Genomic DNA, 17,096 nt, shown 5'->3' with positions numbered 1-17,096 from the left:
TAATGTGAAACTCAGTTCCCTTTTATTTCCCCTCCATGGTGAACTTAACTGCTGAAACAAGCCAGAAGTGTGGAATTTGGCGTCATGATAGTGAAGTGTCAGGTAGCTTGGTTCTGCTTTTCAGCTGTCAAAGTGTGATGCAACTTTCTTAGCTTCTTAGCCCTCTCCTCTCATACCTGTAAAATGAATGGTAAGGGCTTTATCCTCAGCTGTTGGCGGGGTTGCCTTGAGAATACAGAGCATTCAGGGAGGCTGGGGGAAAAGGACATGTGTTTTCCTGACTGTCTCTAGTATTGTCTCTAGTCCTATATCTAGGACTTCAGAATTTAGTTATTGCAGAACGTCATGAGACAGCCTCCTGATTGAAGAAGGGAAACCAGTCTTTCTTCAAGTTCCTTGTTTGAACCAGTAACATACCAGAATGGTTGAGAGAGTGAATAATTTTGAGTTAAAGGGTCTTTTTCTGATACCTGCTTGGTGGACCGGTGGAAGGCAAGAGTCAAGGAAACACTGCATTTAAATGCAAACATAATTAAAAATTACAGTAGCTGATAAGATGTCAGGTTCTCTTAATCAGACTTATGTTTCACTTACATATATGTAAGTACTTAGAATACCACAGTACATATTTTGAAGATGGTAGTTGTTTTTTTTTTGTTTTTTTTTTTTAAAGAACACTTAAGCCTTTAGTCTACTCTGTAATACTGTGTCTTGGTTCTTGACGTCTACAGGTCTGCTTGTGTTGAAAACATCTCTTCCTCAGACTGCATAGGATAACCTAGTTATAGCTCTTAACTATAGTTAGTGTTGAGATGTTAAATAGTGACCCCTTCTGGAAGGAGTAAAAAGCAAAATGGGAAGAGTAACTAAAACAATCTTTTCTCATGTGCTCTCAAGGTGAAACCCCCTGAAGATTGTAGGTAAAGAATCTTGTTAACATGGGTTGTCTGAATGTTGATTTAAGCAAGGTGTGGGCAAGACAGTTTAAAGCTTTCTGTGCAGGCAACATGGCTACATCTAACCCAGCCTGAGCTGCAGCCTGTCTTGCAGAGAAGCTGTGCTAGTTTCCGCATGATGTGGATTTTTGGGTACTGTCTTCCCCTGCCTCCTGTCTGACCACATAGCTGGTGTGAGGAGGCTGCTGATGAGAGCCAGCTGGTGTATTTGCATAATACTGTGGTATTGTGGGCTATGACTGAAAAAGGATGTGTGGACGAATGGCAGGAACAGTACTTGTGGAAATGGAGCTGTTAATTTCACTGCTTCCTTGGTAAGAGTACAGGAACATGGGGAAGTCTGGCCATGTGCAAAGATGGATCACTTACTCATTTATAATGTACTTCATACCATTCTCCTGGATAGTTTGTCTCCATCTAGAGGTAGCCTTGAAACTGTGCTCAGCTGTATGAGTGAGATTTTGTTCAAGACTAATGTCACATGTTAACCTCTTGCCTTCACAAGATTGGATCTTGATTGGGAAGTATCCTTCACTGTATTAATCTTCCAACGTGCAAATGAAGTATTTCTAAACTGTTTGGTTTTTTTAACTTCCTAGGATCTTAATGCCTACAAAAAGCAAGGAATGGCATTGCTGTCAAAGATGGGAGAATCTGTCAAATACGTCACAGGAGGCTACAAATTAAGAAGTCGGCCACTGGAGTTCGCAGCCATTGGGGAGTATCTAGACACATTCTCTCTAAAGCTTGGTACCATTGACAGAATAGCACAACGGATTATCAAGGAACAGTTGGGTAAGGACACAAGGTGCTCTATCATAGAGCACTCAAATTGAAGTACGCTGTCTTGTTCTGGTTGATGATATGACCAAGACGTGTGTCAATGATTCTGGCCTGTAGTGAGCCACACACAGAGGAAAATCTAACTTAAAACAGGCCCAAAGCCTAACACAATATCTTATCTGAGCTCAACTCTCAAAATATTTTTTAAAGTTGCTCTTGTTGTTATACCAACCTACTTTCTTACTAGAGTTATTTTTGGGAGAGGGAAAAACCTATAGATTCCATCTGGATGAGAACAGGTGGAATTCATAGATTAAGATAACCTGTACAGACCTGTCTTAGCAGAGCCAAGTTTTGTATGTGTTTTTTTTTTTTTTTTTTTTTTTAAAAAAAAATTACTTTGGCTGCTGTACAGTTGCAGGTGTCTTTGTATTGGAAGCTTATAGGAACGGTCTGTTAAGCAGGAGGCAACTTGGACCTGTCATCTGTGCAGCCACAGAGCTCTGTCTGTTAAGATGTAGTGCTACACAAGACTTAACTCCTGGGGGAGTTAATGTTTTCCAAGCTTGGTACATAGTTTCTCCTGTTTGGTGTGAGTGTTTGTAAATCCTTGTGCCTCGCTCTTGCTCTGTTATTGTACTTTTCCATCTGCCTCTTGCAGAATACTTGGTGGAACTACGAGAATATGGACCTGTTTATTCAACTTGGGGAGGGCTGGAGGTTGAGCTATCAGAGCCACTGGAAGGTGTGTCTGCCTGTATTGGGAACTGCTGCACAGCTCTTGAAGAACTCAGTGAAGACATGACAGAAGACTTCCTGCCTGTGCTTAGGGAATATATATTGTACTCGGAGTCAATGAAGGTAAAGAGAGGCCTGTGGCAGAAGACACTGTTATTGAGTTTCCATATCAGCCAGTTCTTTCTAACAGTGAGAAGGGTTGGTGGTGGGAAAAGTGGGGAAGTAAATAATACATTAAGTATGAGTATATTTTCATAGTCAAAACAAAACTGGATATGTTTAGTAGCAGAGTACTGCATGGGTAGCGTTATCTGTTTGCTCAGTTGTTGATTCAAGCTAAGGTCAGTAATGCTAGACTGCACACAAAATGTTGAAGAGTTGCTCCTTCATCGGAACTGCGGGTGGTGCTCCGTAGGAGACATCCTGTGGCTGCCTAGAATCTTAACTTTGAATTGTTAGAAAGTTAGTCATGGCTCAGCTCTTCACTACTCGGTCAATGTCTGGCCCTGCAGAAAAGCTATCATTTGCGGCTTCTGTCACTTGAATGTAGCAGAGCTGGGTAGCTCTTTTTAGAACCACGCATCCAAATGACAGGCACTGCTTCCTCTCTCATCCCTATACCCTAGGCACAGTGCGTCTGTTTTAAAGCTAAGTTCTGCATACCAAGTAACTGCTTAAAGATTATGTTCTGTAACTCCTAATATCAGGACTTGCTATCTTACTGCTTATGCAGAAGTAATAAAAGTTACTTCAGTGCAGTTTTTTTAACTTTTGAAGCATTGGTAGTCAATCCCATTGCATGGGAAAAGAATTACTGAGTTAACTGCACTGAAAACTGAAACCAAGGACTAGAGCTTTTCTGCGGAGCAATCGTCCGCAGTACAGTATATGTTAGCAGTTCCTCTATAGGATACTAACAAACAAATTCCTTCTGAGGACTTTCCACTTGGAACAACTGTTACAAGGCAGGCATGGTATGTACTCCTTTAGAGATCCAATAGCCTATTGTAAACCTGCAGTCTGAACATGGTAGTCCTTCTCCAGGAGAGGCTCAGAGTTGGGGCTGTTCAGCCTGGAGAAGAGAAGGCTCTGGGGAGACCTCATAGCAGCCTTCCAATGCCAAAAGGGGGCCTATAGGGAAGATGGGGGGGAAAAACTCTTCAGTAGGGCCTGTTGTAATAGAACGAGGGGTAGTGTTTTTAAAATGGAGTTAGATTCAGATTAGATATTAGGAAAAAATTTTTTATTATGAGGGTGGTGGAACACTGGCACAGGTTTCCCAGAGAGGTGGTAGATGCCCCGTCCCTGGAAGCGTTCACGGCCAGGCTGGATGAGGCTCTGAGCAACCTGATCTGGTTGGAGATGTCCCAGTTATTTGCTGGGGAGTTGGACTAGGTGACCTTTAAAGGTTCCTTCCAGCCCTAACGATTCTATGATTCTGTCTTAATCATCCTATACTTCTCAAACGGAGAACTGAAAAGCTTACTTGCAGATTTTTTTTTTTTCCCCAGCTTCCAATGGCTAATGGTATGGCTCTTGTCATGCTTGGCAGAAGTATTCTTGGAGAAAGCTTTGTGCTAATTCCCTGAGTATACTCTTTGCTTTCGTAGTCAGGTGTTTGACCCCAGCACAGAAGAAGTGCATTTTCTTTACAAGACTATTAACACCCAAGTATGGTTGGAATACCCTGAGCTGTAGCTGGAAGACTTGACCTAGGCTGCTCACTTATACTTATTCTCTAGGAGGGGCGATGTGTGTGTACTTACAAATAAACAGAACCTGTGGCTAGTGGTTAAAACTTTTATCCCAGAAGTCAGCTTTTGATGCTACAAATGCCATGACTACTGGAGACGGCATCTGAAGTGGCAAGCTGAGTTGAGAGGTGATTGTCACAAATGTAATGGGGGAATTTTTTTTTTTAAGCTAAAAAGGAAGAGTTTCTTCAGCTGAAGAGGTACTTCAGGCAGCTAAACACCGATTTCCACAGGGAGAGCAACATTAGAGGCTTGCAGCTAGATGATCTGTTGACTGGGAGACCGCCCCATTCTAAAAGTGCTCTTGTCAGATGATGACAAAGAGTAAGTTTGGTCTCCAAGCCAACAGATAGTCTAGCTGCAAGTCTTTAATGCCCCTCTCACTGTGGTAAGTGTTTAACTGCCTGTAGTACCTCTTCAGTGGACGAAACCCTTGCTTTTTAGCTTGATTTTCAGACTGTTGACTTGACTTTCTAGTGCCCTAAAGGAATAATTTTTCCTGTCAGTTGTTCTCTGGTAATGGACTGAACATACTAATTGTGTTGGTGCTTTGGAACTGGTTGGATCTAGAAACCACTCTTGCAAAATAAAAATTAATAGCAAATAAGGATTATGCTACTTAGTGTCTATCTTGGACATCTGATTAGCTTTACTCTGTCTGAAAATCCAGAATAAAAATTATGGCTAGCCTAGGCAGACTGTTCTTATTTTCCTTCCTTCCCAAATACCAAAACTGAAATATCTCTCAGGTCATACCAAGTGCAGTTTTCTCATGCTAGAAAATACGAGTCTGTTGCTATTTCTGCAGTAAGCAGCTACAGAACTGTCTTCCTAGACTCCATGTAAGTAACTGTAAAGGAGGGTGCTCTTGGAGTGCAGGAGGCTTTCCGATGAAAAGACTGTCCTCTTCACTAGCAGTGCAGTCCTGTTGATCAGCTGTTGTGAGGCCTGCTTGTGGAATTAAAATCTGGTTTTGGTCTTTCAGAGCACAGCTTTTGGACAGTGTACTCAATGGAAGGTTAAGTCTGTAGCTATTACAAGTTCAGTGCAACCTTGATAGCTTTCTCTGCACGCTGTATCCAAGGTATAGGTATGGGAACTTGATTCGTAGACTAATCTCTAGCTGATCCATCAGAGTAAGAACTGCCAAGTTGTCTTCACTATTTTACAGCTGAATGTTCACCTTAGTGTCTCCAGGAGCACTGTTACACGTGATGGGGACGGCCTGAGGGAACTGCGCATACAGAGGCAAGGCCCAGTAGTTCTGGTTGAAACAAATTCTGGCTGACTCCAGGGAAGGCCTCTCTCTGGGTTCATTTTAAAGATTTGTAGAAGTGGGGAAGGCTGACTTGAGTTAAATCCTGTGCTGGTAGTGTCTAGGAGAGACCTTTTCTAAAACACAGGCCGTGTATGAGGTGGCCAGATGACATCTTGAATCCTGGTGCAGTGAGGCCGTTGTTGGCAAACACGCGTACCACATTTTTTGCAGTACACTGGTGTTCTCCAGGGAGGCAAGTGCAGGTGACAAACTCCGCTCTGTGTAATTCACTACTGACACTAAAATGTGATATGAACTGTGCGTGCTTAATAGTGCCAGAAAGACTTATCAGTTGATGTGATCTCCAACTGTGTGCTTGGGTATTACCTTTAATGCATGTTTAAAGCAAGCGCCGTATGAATAGCTAAGTGTCTCTCTTAAGGTGTGCAGTAAATAAGGATCCTCTTGTGAGGTGTAGTCGTAGTGGGTAGCTATGTGGTGTGCAAATGGCATAGGATTGCAATTTGAGAAAGGATGCTGATGGCAGACTCCTGAAGGTCCTTCAGAGAGATGGGCCAAGGTGAAATGTTTCAATTAACACAAAATGGAAAAGGCCTTACCTCGCTGAAAGCAGGCTAAGTCTTGCTTGTACAGGGACCAGTAATTTAGTTCTGTGCACAAATAACTGAAATGTTGTGTGTGACTATTTTCTGTTTGGTGTTGGTTTCTTCCAAAATTTTATTTTGTTTTTTTTTTTTAATTTGTTTTTATTTTTTAATTTTTTTTTCTCCCTAAGAGAGACTTTAACTAGTGGAAGTACTGCATGGGCTGTAGTAAGTGGTAGTACAGAGATTTTCTGAGGAGCTGTTGAAGCATTAATGGATTGATCTACAACTGAGAAGAGATTGCCTGGAGGTGCCAGGGGAAACGCTTCCTTTCACGTATGGGATGATTGAAAGGGAAGGCAGTATTTTTCCCATAACTTACAGGTTAGACATTAATGGATACTTAAAGCTGTATTCAGAAGCATATTGTTAATAGTCCACAGTGGATGGACTTGAGCAGTTAAGGAGAAATAAGACACCTGCCCTTTGAATCTAGTCTACCGATACCAGTTAATCATTGGCCACTCCTGGTACGGATCCAGTTTGCTACACTAACTCCAGGCTCTTGAAGGCTGAATGCAGTTGCTGGAGGCAGTTATTTTTCTGAGAAGAAATTTCAGTTGGCTCAGTTTCAAGAGTCAGTATAAAGTAGAAATACCTGTTAAATCTCTTAGGCTTTTGTTGCGTTTGTAACCTCAATCACTTAAGGGCTATTCCACATAGTTGCTTAGATTCCAAAGGGAATGAGAATGTTGTGGTTTCTCAAGCAACAGGACCAATGACATGCTTGCTTGCATCCCTTTGGGGACAAAAGAGAAGATTAAGCTGTTGAAGGTGAATTTTTCAGTCTTGCCCTTTTATTTTTTTATTTTTTTTTACCTAAACCGTAGCAACTCTGTGGATGGGATGCCATTCCCATTTAACATAGACTGAGGTTTGTAAGAATATTTATTGCAGTATCTCCCATCTCTACTCTAGAGCAACTGCACTGGTGACCTTCCCTTGGCTTAGAAGGGAGGAAGAGGGAGATGATGATTAGTAGATAACATGGTTTGTATGTCTTTAATTAGGAAACAGGTCTTGGCTAGACTGACTCTTAGAGCTCTGAGAACTACTCTTTTAAACAGATATTTCTGTAGGCAGCAATGCACATGACTAGTCTTGCTTTACTAGCCTTGTCTGAAGCTGTTAAAATGACTAGTTATCTCCTTTTGTACTAGTGGAGTAGTTCCTTCTGGGTGACAGAGGGGAAGACTTGAAGCATAAACTATCTGAGTTTACTGCAGAGTTCAAATTTACAGGTGCCTCAACAGTGAGCGTTGACTGACTTTCCTCTGAGCGTTTTTAATAACTTTGCATCAACTGAGTTATAAAATCACTAGTTTTTTTTTTCCTTGTGAAGACTGGGGTAAGTTGCCTGCTTTTGCAGACATAGAACTGCTTATTTGTAGTAGAATATTCTTAAAAAGACTAATTGCTGTGGTGGTTTTTAAATTGTAAGACTGTACTATAACCTTAGTGGAGATCTTGGCTCGTGGATGTAGTACAAGATAAGGGTAGCATCTTTTGCTTTCTATTCTGAGAATATTGTGTTAATAAAATGTTTACTGCTTGTGAAACTTGTGAACCACAGGTAGTTCAGTGCGTTTCACATAAATCATGCTTTTTGTAAGTTTAGTTTTTTTTTAATTAAACCAACAACCAAGCCCCTCAAACTGGTCTGAAAGCAAAGCTTACTTTTGTTCTAAGGTGAGAAGGTAACAGCTTGCTATGAAGTACTTTGAGGAGTCTTTGCAAGTGAAAAGGGAGGTGTGATACCTTCTGCAGTGGCCTTCCTGACTCTTAGCCCATGCTGTTGTCTGTCTACTACTTGAGGATATTAAAAGCTTTGCACTAGTTCTTGACAGTTTTATTTATATCCTATATGTGACAGTTTTTATTTATATCCTTTTCATGCTAATAATAGGGTGAATTGAATTTACTTAGGTTACGTTCATGGTTACATGACAGCTTCTGTCTTGCATGCCTCTAACTTGTCCAAAAGTTAAATTTTATCTCGCCCTGCCAGCTGCTGGAGAGCAAGAGCTCTTTGTTTTTAAAAACTACTCCCTAAATCCTGTAAAATAGGACAAAGTAAGTCTGAAAGTCTGACTTTGGACTGAATTAGCACTTAAGCTAGATCACTTTGCAGTTTCATGGAGGCCGGGGCAGGGAAGGAACAAGAGGATCCCTCTCACAGCTGTCTTTTCTGTTGCCTATAGAATGTGTTGAAGAAGCGAGACCAAGTTCAAGCGGAGTATGAAGCAAAACTGGAAGCAGTAGCCTTGAAAAAAGAAGACCGTCCAAAGGTTAGCACTTAAAACTACTCTACAAAACCAGCTTGCACTTACATTACTTTCTGAGAAGAATGGAGAAACAGAACTTGCTTTTTCTGGGTCTGATGGCATCTTTGCAGTATAAGCAATTTCCAGTAGAAGAGACGTTTGTTGTTGGGAAGTTGATGTGAAATACAGACCTAGGTATGAACATATATAACCTGTCTAGCAACTTCTGTAGTACTAATCTCCCACCGTTCAGAGCAGGGTGGCTCTGACCTGTGTAACACTTGAACAACACCCAGCAATCAGTTGGAGTGTTTAGTGACAGGGCCTGAAGCAACGTTAGAACAGTCCCTGGTGATTTAGCAGTATGTTGGCTAGCTGACTCAAGGCCCTGCTGAGCTGTTGTAGGAGACCTGTTTTGACTGTGGAAGACTCCATGTTTTGTCCCTTCTGCTAGGGAGGTCTTCCTGTGTGATGCTGAGCAGACACAGCAGGTGTCACTGGGTGACAGGTTTTGGCTGGGCTTCTTGCAGAACAAAGCTGTGAACTGTCGTGCTTATGCTGCCACCTGCTTTTTACATGAAGCAATGTGCAAGAGCCCTACCTTAAATCACTGCAACTTTAATGAACAATGATAACAGGCTCTGTTCCTTTCCTCTGCTTGGGGCTTTTTGGTTCCCCGTCACCTTTGGGTTAATAACTAACTTCTCAGTATTAGGACTACTGTACAATAATCTTACAGGAGGTTCACCTAATGTCTTTAATATAAGAAGCTGAAGGGAACAGAGCATAGAAATGCAAACTGTTATTTTTCTCTGGTCTCCCATCTGTCACAAACTCTACAAATAGTAGTGTCTTAGGTATCTTGTGGTGCTCTTGTATATTGGTCTTTTGCCTGCCTCACTGCTGGCTGGTGTGGTGTGTACTCTTACTTCCTCAGTGTAGCTTAGTATAAGCAGGTATTCTAACAAGTTGTATGTAGGATAGAGGGAATTAAATCTAGCATATCCAGCAAGCCAGCTGAGGTTTTCAGACATTTGACTATCAATATCTTGATGCAGTCGAACTGCTGAACTTTGCTAATCTCTCACCTACTAAAAGGCTTTTGCATCTCGCCTTTTAGTGGGATTATTGTGTAACGCACAGCACTTAAATAGCTATCTCTGATTTTTTTGCATACTTATGTCTCCTCTCCAGAGTATAAGCGTGTATTTTGGCAACTCCTTGTACATTTTTTCCTGACGTAAGTCATTGTGTCGTTCACAAGATGAACAAACTGATAGAACTCATAGCTCATGGTTTTTGGATCCTTTCCACTTGGAGGGAATGTCCTTGTCTGTAAGAGCTGGTAGCTCAGAGCTGTGACTAGCAGCAGACCTTAGATTCAGTGAGGTCTCCTGGCTGTGACTAGCTGGAAAGTAAAAGCAGAGAGAGGGTCGTGGGCTGGGTTATGCAGTGAATGGCATTTGTGTTCCTTTCAGCATATTTAGCTGCTTTGGCAGATACTATGTTATAAAAAGGAAAAAAAAAAAAAAATTTAAACCCAAAACAACAACAACAAAAAGAAACAAAACCTTAAGGGAAAAGAGACCTACTTCTGGATCATGAAATGAGAGCCTGTCATTACTTGTTAATGTCTTCCACTGGAGGGCATTCTGGGATTCACTGTACACATAATGAGATTGGCTTCACAAAGCTCGGTGTCATTAGGTCGTTCTCACATTGAGATGATCAGCTTAGAATTTGATGGCCTATAAATGCAGAAGGCTTGTAGGGCTACTGTAAATGTCTGTCAGCAAATACTGTTCAGAATGCTGAAGCTTACACCAAAAGCATAGTGTGTGTGGTGTTATTTAATACTAGCATAACAGTATTAGTGCAGAGCCTGTGACCTTTCTGTTTCTAACAAGTATGGTTGTGGGGTGCCTCTTATCCGTTTCTGACCTGTGCTGGAGCTGGCTTTCCAGTAATCCAACCAACATAATGAAGTACAGGCATTGTTTCCTTTTGATGAGATGAAGTCCAGCTCTGAAGACCTGATTTATTCTGTCTGGCTCAAGGCTTTGCAGTGTGGTGATATATGGGAACAGTAAATATGGCAGTGCAGAACTTAAAAGCAGAAGGTGACTATGTGTATTTACAGAGAAAAAAAAAAAAAGACTTGTAACAGTATATGTTTCCAGAGAACTAGGAAGGTAGAAATATATACAGAGGTTAGTTGCCTAATAAATGCCGAACAATTTGTGCTTCAGGACTACCTGAAAGGAGGCTGTAGGGAGGTGAGTATTGGTTTCGTCTTCCAAGTAACTTGTGATAGGACAAGAAGAAATGGCCTCAAATTGCGGCAGGGGAGGTTTAGGTTGGATATTAAGAAGCACTTCTTTACAGAAAGAGTGGTCAGGCACTGGACAGGCTGCCCAAGGAAGTGGTGGAGTTACCGTCCCTGGAGGTGTTAAAAAAACATGTAGATGTGGCACTCAGGACATGGCTTAGTAGGCATGGTGGTGTTAGGTTGGCAGTTGAACTTGATGATCTTGGAGGTTGTGGTAGTTTCATCCCGAGCAAGGCTAATCTATGCAGTCTCACTCCCCCCACCCTCCTTGAGGTTTGAGATAAGGACAAGGAGAGGTCTTTAAAGTTACCATTATGGGCAAAACAGACTCAACTTGGGGAAAAGTATGTATTTATTATTAAAACCAAAGAGCAGGATAACAAGAAAGAGAACAAGATAACTTCCCCCCACCCCTTCCTCTTCCCTTCCTGGGCTTAACATTATCTCTACCTCCGTCCCCCGCAAGCAGCACAGAGGGGAAGAGGGAATGGGGTTTATGGTCATTTGATCACTTGTTGCTTTACACCACTCCTTCCTCTTCAGGGGAAGAACTCACATTCCTCCCCTGCTCCAGTGTGGAGTCGCTCCCACGGGCTACAGTCCTTCATGAACTGCTCCAGCATGGGTCTTTTTTCCACGTCCCTCAGGAACAGCTGCCCCAGCGGGCCCTCCATGGGCCACAGCCTCCTTCAGGCACCCGCCTGCCCCGGCGTGGGGTCCTCCCCGGGCTGCAGGGGGATCTCTGCTCCTGCGTGGGCCTCCATGGGCTGCAGGGGCACAGCCGGCCTCACCATGGGCTGCACCACGGGCTGCAGGGGAATCTCTGCTGGGAGCAGCATCACTGCTCCCCTCCTTCTTCACTGACCTTGGCGTCTGCAGCCGTTCCTCTGACAAGAAATTCTTCACAAGGGGCTCAGGCAGACGCTGCTCAGGTTCTCTTCACATCTCATCTCCTCTCCACTTCTTGTAGCCAGGCCAGGCCGAGTTAGGCCCAGTCGGCTGCCCGGCGGGAGGCCAGAGGGTGAGGGCTGCAAGGCCCACAAGGCTCGCGCCTCCCTCTCTCTGCCTCTGCTTCTGCTTCTTCACATCTTCTCTTCATTTTTTTTTTTTTTTTTTAATTTCTTGCAGAAGCTGCCACTGTAGCGCCACCTCACTAAATAAAACCAGGACAGAGGTCTTTTCCAACCTTAAGAGTCTATGATTCTATGATTGGTAATGATGCTGCAGAGGAGTTTTAAAGAAATGTACATGCTTATACTGCAAGTAGTGCCATCTGGACTTGACTACGCTAATTCCTAGATGTGAGACATACTTAGACTGTGGTCTCTTCAACAACTATGTAAAGAGAAATAGATGCAGAACTTCGTATCATGTAATGAGGTGACCAGACTCCTGAATATACACTTTTATGCTCAGTTCTTACCTGCATATCCATCTCTTCTCAGTTTAAATTGTTTTACCCTAATGGTGGGGAGCCCTTCCACAGTGTATTGAAATTTGAGCCAGTTGTCACTTGGTTTTGGAGTTCGGGTTTTTTTGAGCTGTTCAAGTAGCTGAGAGCAGCCACCAGTAAGAAAAAGCAATGTTCCCCCAAAGTCCAGTCTTCTTTTTTTTCAGTTCCTAGTTGCTAGCCAATATTTGGTATCTCCACTGGTGAAAGCGGATAAAAGCATCAGCACTGATGTTTCAGCTTATGCCCAAATTTGATGTTAGAACTATAACCTCTGTTTTCATTAACCTCCCACTAGATATAAAGTCTTAAAAGCTGTTAATTAACTTAAAACTTTGTTTCAGTTACTGAGTTGCAACTTCTGTTATGGGAAGCCGCAGTTTTGGAAGGAAAGTTCCACACCTGAATAGGATGGGTGCATCTGCAGAAACTGCTTTTATGGTGTGTGTGGAGACTTAGATGGAGTTAATTGCTGCTGTTCGTTAATTAGAGCATACATGAATCATTTGCTGACTGTTGGGTTCTACCTGTAGCTCTGAACTCGTACAGCCCTCTTGGCCTGACCTGCAGAACTGGCTGTGAGAGAACAGACTTTTAATTTTTTTTTTTTTTTAATAGCTTCATTGTGGTTTCAGATCCTGGCAGAAGAAGTAGGAAGCTAGGGAGTGCTTAGAAACTAACTTAATTGGATTGGGAAATCGTACGTGGTTTTGTGTCCAGACATCATAACTCTCTCTTGATAGCCTAACCTTTGCCGTTAAGATACCAGAGTACTTACAAAAACAACCTAAGGTGTACTTGCCTTGAGGGGAGCATCTTCTAAACCGTCCAAACACTGCCTTGGTAGTTCTTTTCTGAAGCCTACAAGAGAACTTAGTGTGTGCAGTTGTAGTAGAGTGGATTCTGTAGCCAGAAGTGTAGCGCTCAGAGAGGGTGCGGGAGGTGTGTAGCTACTGAACCCCCAAGCTGCCTGTACTCAGTAGTGTGAATAGAGGGGTACTCAAATCCCATGGGTATGAAGGAGGTGTTTCCCGTGTCTCAAACAGGTTTATTGAAGAACAGATGTAGGACCTTCTCTGAGTATTAGTTTGTGTAGTACTTCAGCGATCAGCCTTAATCCACATCCTGGAGAAGAACCAGAGTTGATACGTTTCTGCCTAAATCTGTACCTTGCCAAACTGCAAGGTAGTAGCACGCTTCTATCTTCCTGTATTGTTACCCATGAAAAGCTTCTTATGTAGTCTGTTCATCCTCTTACTTCACACCCCTCAAAGAAAAAGGGAATTTCCTTAAAGCATAAAGTGTGAGAGGAGCCACTACAAACTTCTGCAAATGTTCTTCATTCTGCCTTTTGCCTTTTTGTAAGTCACAGCTTCTAGAGCAGAAGTTGGTGCTGTAGCTCAGGGGTTTCCTCTTCTGAAGTTGTGGGCTTAGTCTGCATGTCCTTACAGGCTTCTTGCATGTGTGGACCATGCAGCACAAGGAGAAGGGAGAGAAAGGTGTTCATGGCTTTCCTGCTTGAAAAAACATTTGCAAATTGTTCCTGTAGTTGCCTGGTGGTATATATGATGTTAGTCAAAACATAAGCAAAGAACACCAACTTCCTTGGCCTAAAGTGCATCTGCCTTGGGCTGGTGATTCTGTCATAATCCATCTAAATGTCTACCTAAGCTTGCAATAGGCTGTTCTTCAAGATTTCTCCTGTTGCTTGTGTGTGATTGTGTCTAGTGACACGACTGACATGAGCCAGTCTACAGTAACAATCATCAGTGCTTTGCACTTATATTTTTTTTTCAGGCAGCCTGTAAGGTTAAAAGTGAAAGCTAGAAACTAGAAGCTTAGGAATTTTGTTCTGCAGCCATAGCTGATCACTGCTGTTTGTATGCTGCGGCTGAGAGAGAACACTGAGGTCTCTTATCCAGCTTTTTGGACAAACCTGATGGTCCATTGTTGTTTCATACACACTAGTGTAAACTGGGAAATAACCTCGTGCAACTATAAATGGGAAGGAGGAGAGAAAGCTTGCTCTGGACCCGTAGTCTGGCTGCTCAGTTTGAGAACTAGAAGCTGAGCCTAGACACCCAGCACTTGCACCAAATGGTTTTCCACTTCATGTGCCTCTAGTAAGCTCTTCCTCAGTCTGTCTCCATATCTGGCGTAGAGATGGGCAAGCACAACTGCCCACCACCTCGAACGGCAGAGAACAAATTAAGCAATCTCATCTCCTCACTAATACAGACTTGGGGCTTTTCTCCCTGCAGCCATAAGTGAGTTTATTCAGGGTAACTACTGGACTGTTAACTTACCCTTTCCTCTTTAGCTTTGCTCAGTGAGGTTTGAGCTAATTCAGCAGTTGAGCACTCTCAGTGACTGTTTCAACCTTCATTTCTTTTGCTGCAGGTACCCACAGATGTTGAGAAATGTCAAGACCGAGTAGAGTGTTTCAATGCTGACCTGAAAGCAGATATGGAGCGATGGCAGAACAACAAAAGACAAGACTTTAGGCAGCTACTCATGGGGATGGCAGATAAAAACATCCAGTACTACGAGAAGGTATGTGGCACTGCTGGACCATTGGCAGCAATAAGAGTAGTTAATTTTCGTCTGAGGTGGTGATAATTCTTCAGGAAATCTTCACACTGTCTTGAAGAAAAAAAATCTTGGACATCTAAATCAGTGCTGTAGTGATGTGGAAGCTGCTCTTTTTCAGCAGATTGGTGTAATCTTTTGAGCTGCTGATCATGCTGAAGCGATCTGTGTAAGACTAACAGTCTTTTGCAATGCAGCCCTGTAGCAGCATTTAATCCTGGATGCTTGTCTTGCATTCTTGAATTGAACAAATTACTGAGCAGCAGTAATGGCAATGAAAAACACCAAAATTGCCTGTTCTATTAATACAGCCAGACTAGAAAATCTCTTGGTTCTGCCTTTTATGAACCAAACTACATGGGTTAATGTATATCCATGGATCCATACATAGATTACACCTGGTATACACAAATTTATTCTAATCTCCATCTCCTTGTGCATAGTTCTGTCCCTTGTATGCTAGTCCTGGAAATAACAAGTCAGGTGCCTCTGCCCTTTTTAAATTGGTGCATGTGTACCTGAGATTCAGTGTCAGATTTTCAGTGAAAAGGCTTTGACATTTAACTGCATATGCTGCCAATCTAGTTTGCTTTCATGCTAGAACAGTGCTGCCCAATGCAGTGGTTGGTATATTAAACACTCCTAGGCTTATGCATGATGATATACTTCATCTTGCCTAATGCTTTTTTCCACATCTATTTTACAAATTTCTTCCTGTGCTAGTTTACCTCTCCATGTAATATTAATATGCACTGCCTTTGCCCCTTCCAATGTCTGTCTTGTAAGTAATTAATAACTAGTTGCACAGAGCTTCCTTCACTCTGGTCTTTTTCTCTCTTCTGAGACTGCTGTGGAGGGGGATATTAAAGACTCCACTGAACATCCAGCAGTGCCTTTGCAATTGACAGTTAAATCTGTATATCTTAGTTTTGCTCTTAGCTGCAGCAAGGAAGATTTTTGATAGGAAGGTGTCTAATTGCTTCAGGATACAAAACTAAAAATACTCCACTTGCAGTACAATCAGCAAGATTAGAAGGAAGATGCTTGACAACAGTGACTTGGGATATAAAGGGCTGGTGATGAGTTTGCACATTCCCAGTGTTTAATAATATCTATTCCATGGTCTGTACTTGTCCACTTTGAGTTCTAGGCTGTACGTGGTTGAAAGACAGTAATGACAAACAGCGCAAGAACTGGAGTAAGTATATGTGTCTGGTGATATGATGCCTGGAGTGACATTCTAGCAACCCAGAAGCTAGACTCCACTTTTTCTTTACTATACCAGGCACTACTAGTTTATCAGGCAGTGGAGTCAAGTCCCAGAGATGTACTGGAAGGCACTGTGTCTCTGAACTGCCTTCCCTAACTGCACAAGTTTTTCAAGTAAGTTTGCTGGAGGTAGTTTATAATAGCTGCCATTGTGTCCAAATTGGCCCCCTCCCACAGTAACACCACGAAGATGTGAATTTCTCCTAGAAACAGTTTGTCTGCCTAGCTGAAAGCTGTGGTGGTGTTCTTCACTTCAGAAACATCTAGCTTGATATTTGGAAATCCTGGGTATTCTGGTAATATTTAATGGCTTGGGTCAGGTGATGCCTTTGGAAAGCTTTAATTTGTTTTGTTTGTTTGGAAACTGCAGCTATTCTTTCCGAACACTTTCTTGCTGCTTGAGATTCAGAGTTTTTTCCTCCATCTGTAATAATCTATAAAGACTTGGCTAGCCTTTCTTGAACGTGCTTTCTGTTGGTCTGGAAGAATGGTCAAAAATTACAAGAACTGATGTACAATCTATTTTTTTACATTTTTATTTCTCTCTTCAGTGCCTTACGGCGTGGGAGTCAATTATACCACTATTGCAAGACAAGCCAGAGACCAAGTAAGAAGTACCTTCATGGACAGTCTAGCACTCTGTGCTCAGTACCACTAGACATACTGGAACTGTATGAAGGACTTCTTTTGTCAAGTTAACTGAAATGCCAGCTGCATATAGGCTGGAACAGACGCTCTGAAAACTGTTTGAATATTTTTCCTCACTTTCTGTGTTTAAACTGGGGTGTTTTTCATCTTTTTGCGTTATCTTGAATGGTTCCTTCTTTATCCTATGGAGTGATTGGGGGTTCATAGTGAAAGTGCATGGGGATCTTGATAAACCTTACCTCTCTAGTCTGGAAGGAACTAATGAGTGGAACACTAAAAAGATGAAAAAAAAAAACTCTACTGCAAGGTGCCAAATGACATCTTTATTACCGTTCTGTTTTGTTTGCTAAAAAAAAAAAAAATAAATTATTCCTATAATACATTACTCCCTAA

General features: G+C 42.2%; 1 protein-coding gene across 1 annotated transcript in view; it reads left to right on the top strand.

Moving 5' to 3' along the window:
* The window catches only part of SNX30 (sorting nexin family member 30), a 49,715-nt gene extending 32,619 nt beyond the window's left edge, over positions 1–17,096 (top strand). The window contains exons 5-9 of the mRNA XM_086770960.1: positions 1,556–1,751; positions 2,401–2,600; positions 8,356–8,442; positions 14,598–14,750; positions 16,607–17,096. Of these exons, the coding sequence (XP_086627086.1) occupies positions 1,556–1,751; positions 2,401–2,600; positions 8,356–8,442; positions 14,598–14,750; positions 16,607–16,666 (696 nt within the window). The 3' untranslated portion in view covers positions 16,667–17,096. The remainder of the gene's footprint in view (positions 1–1,555; positions 1,752–2,400; positions 2,601–8,355; positions 8,443–14,597; positions 14,751–16,606) is intronic.

The sequence above is a fragment of the Chlamydotis macqueenii genome, chromosome Z (assembly GCF_036417535.1).
Source record: "Chlamydotis macqueenii isolate bChlMac1 chromosome Z, bChlMac1.mat, whole genome shotgun sequence".
Taxonomy (NCBI): domain Eukaryota; kingdom Metazoa; phylum Chordata; class Aves; order Otidiformes; family Otididae; genus Chlamydotis; species Chlamydotis macqueenii.
This window is presented reverse-complemented; position numbering and strand designations above follow the sequence as displayed.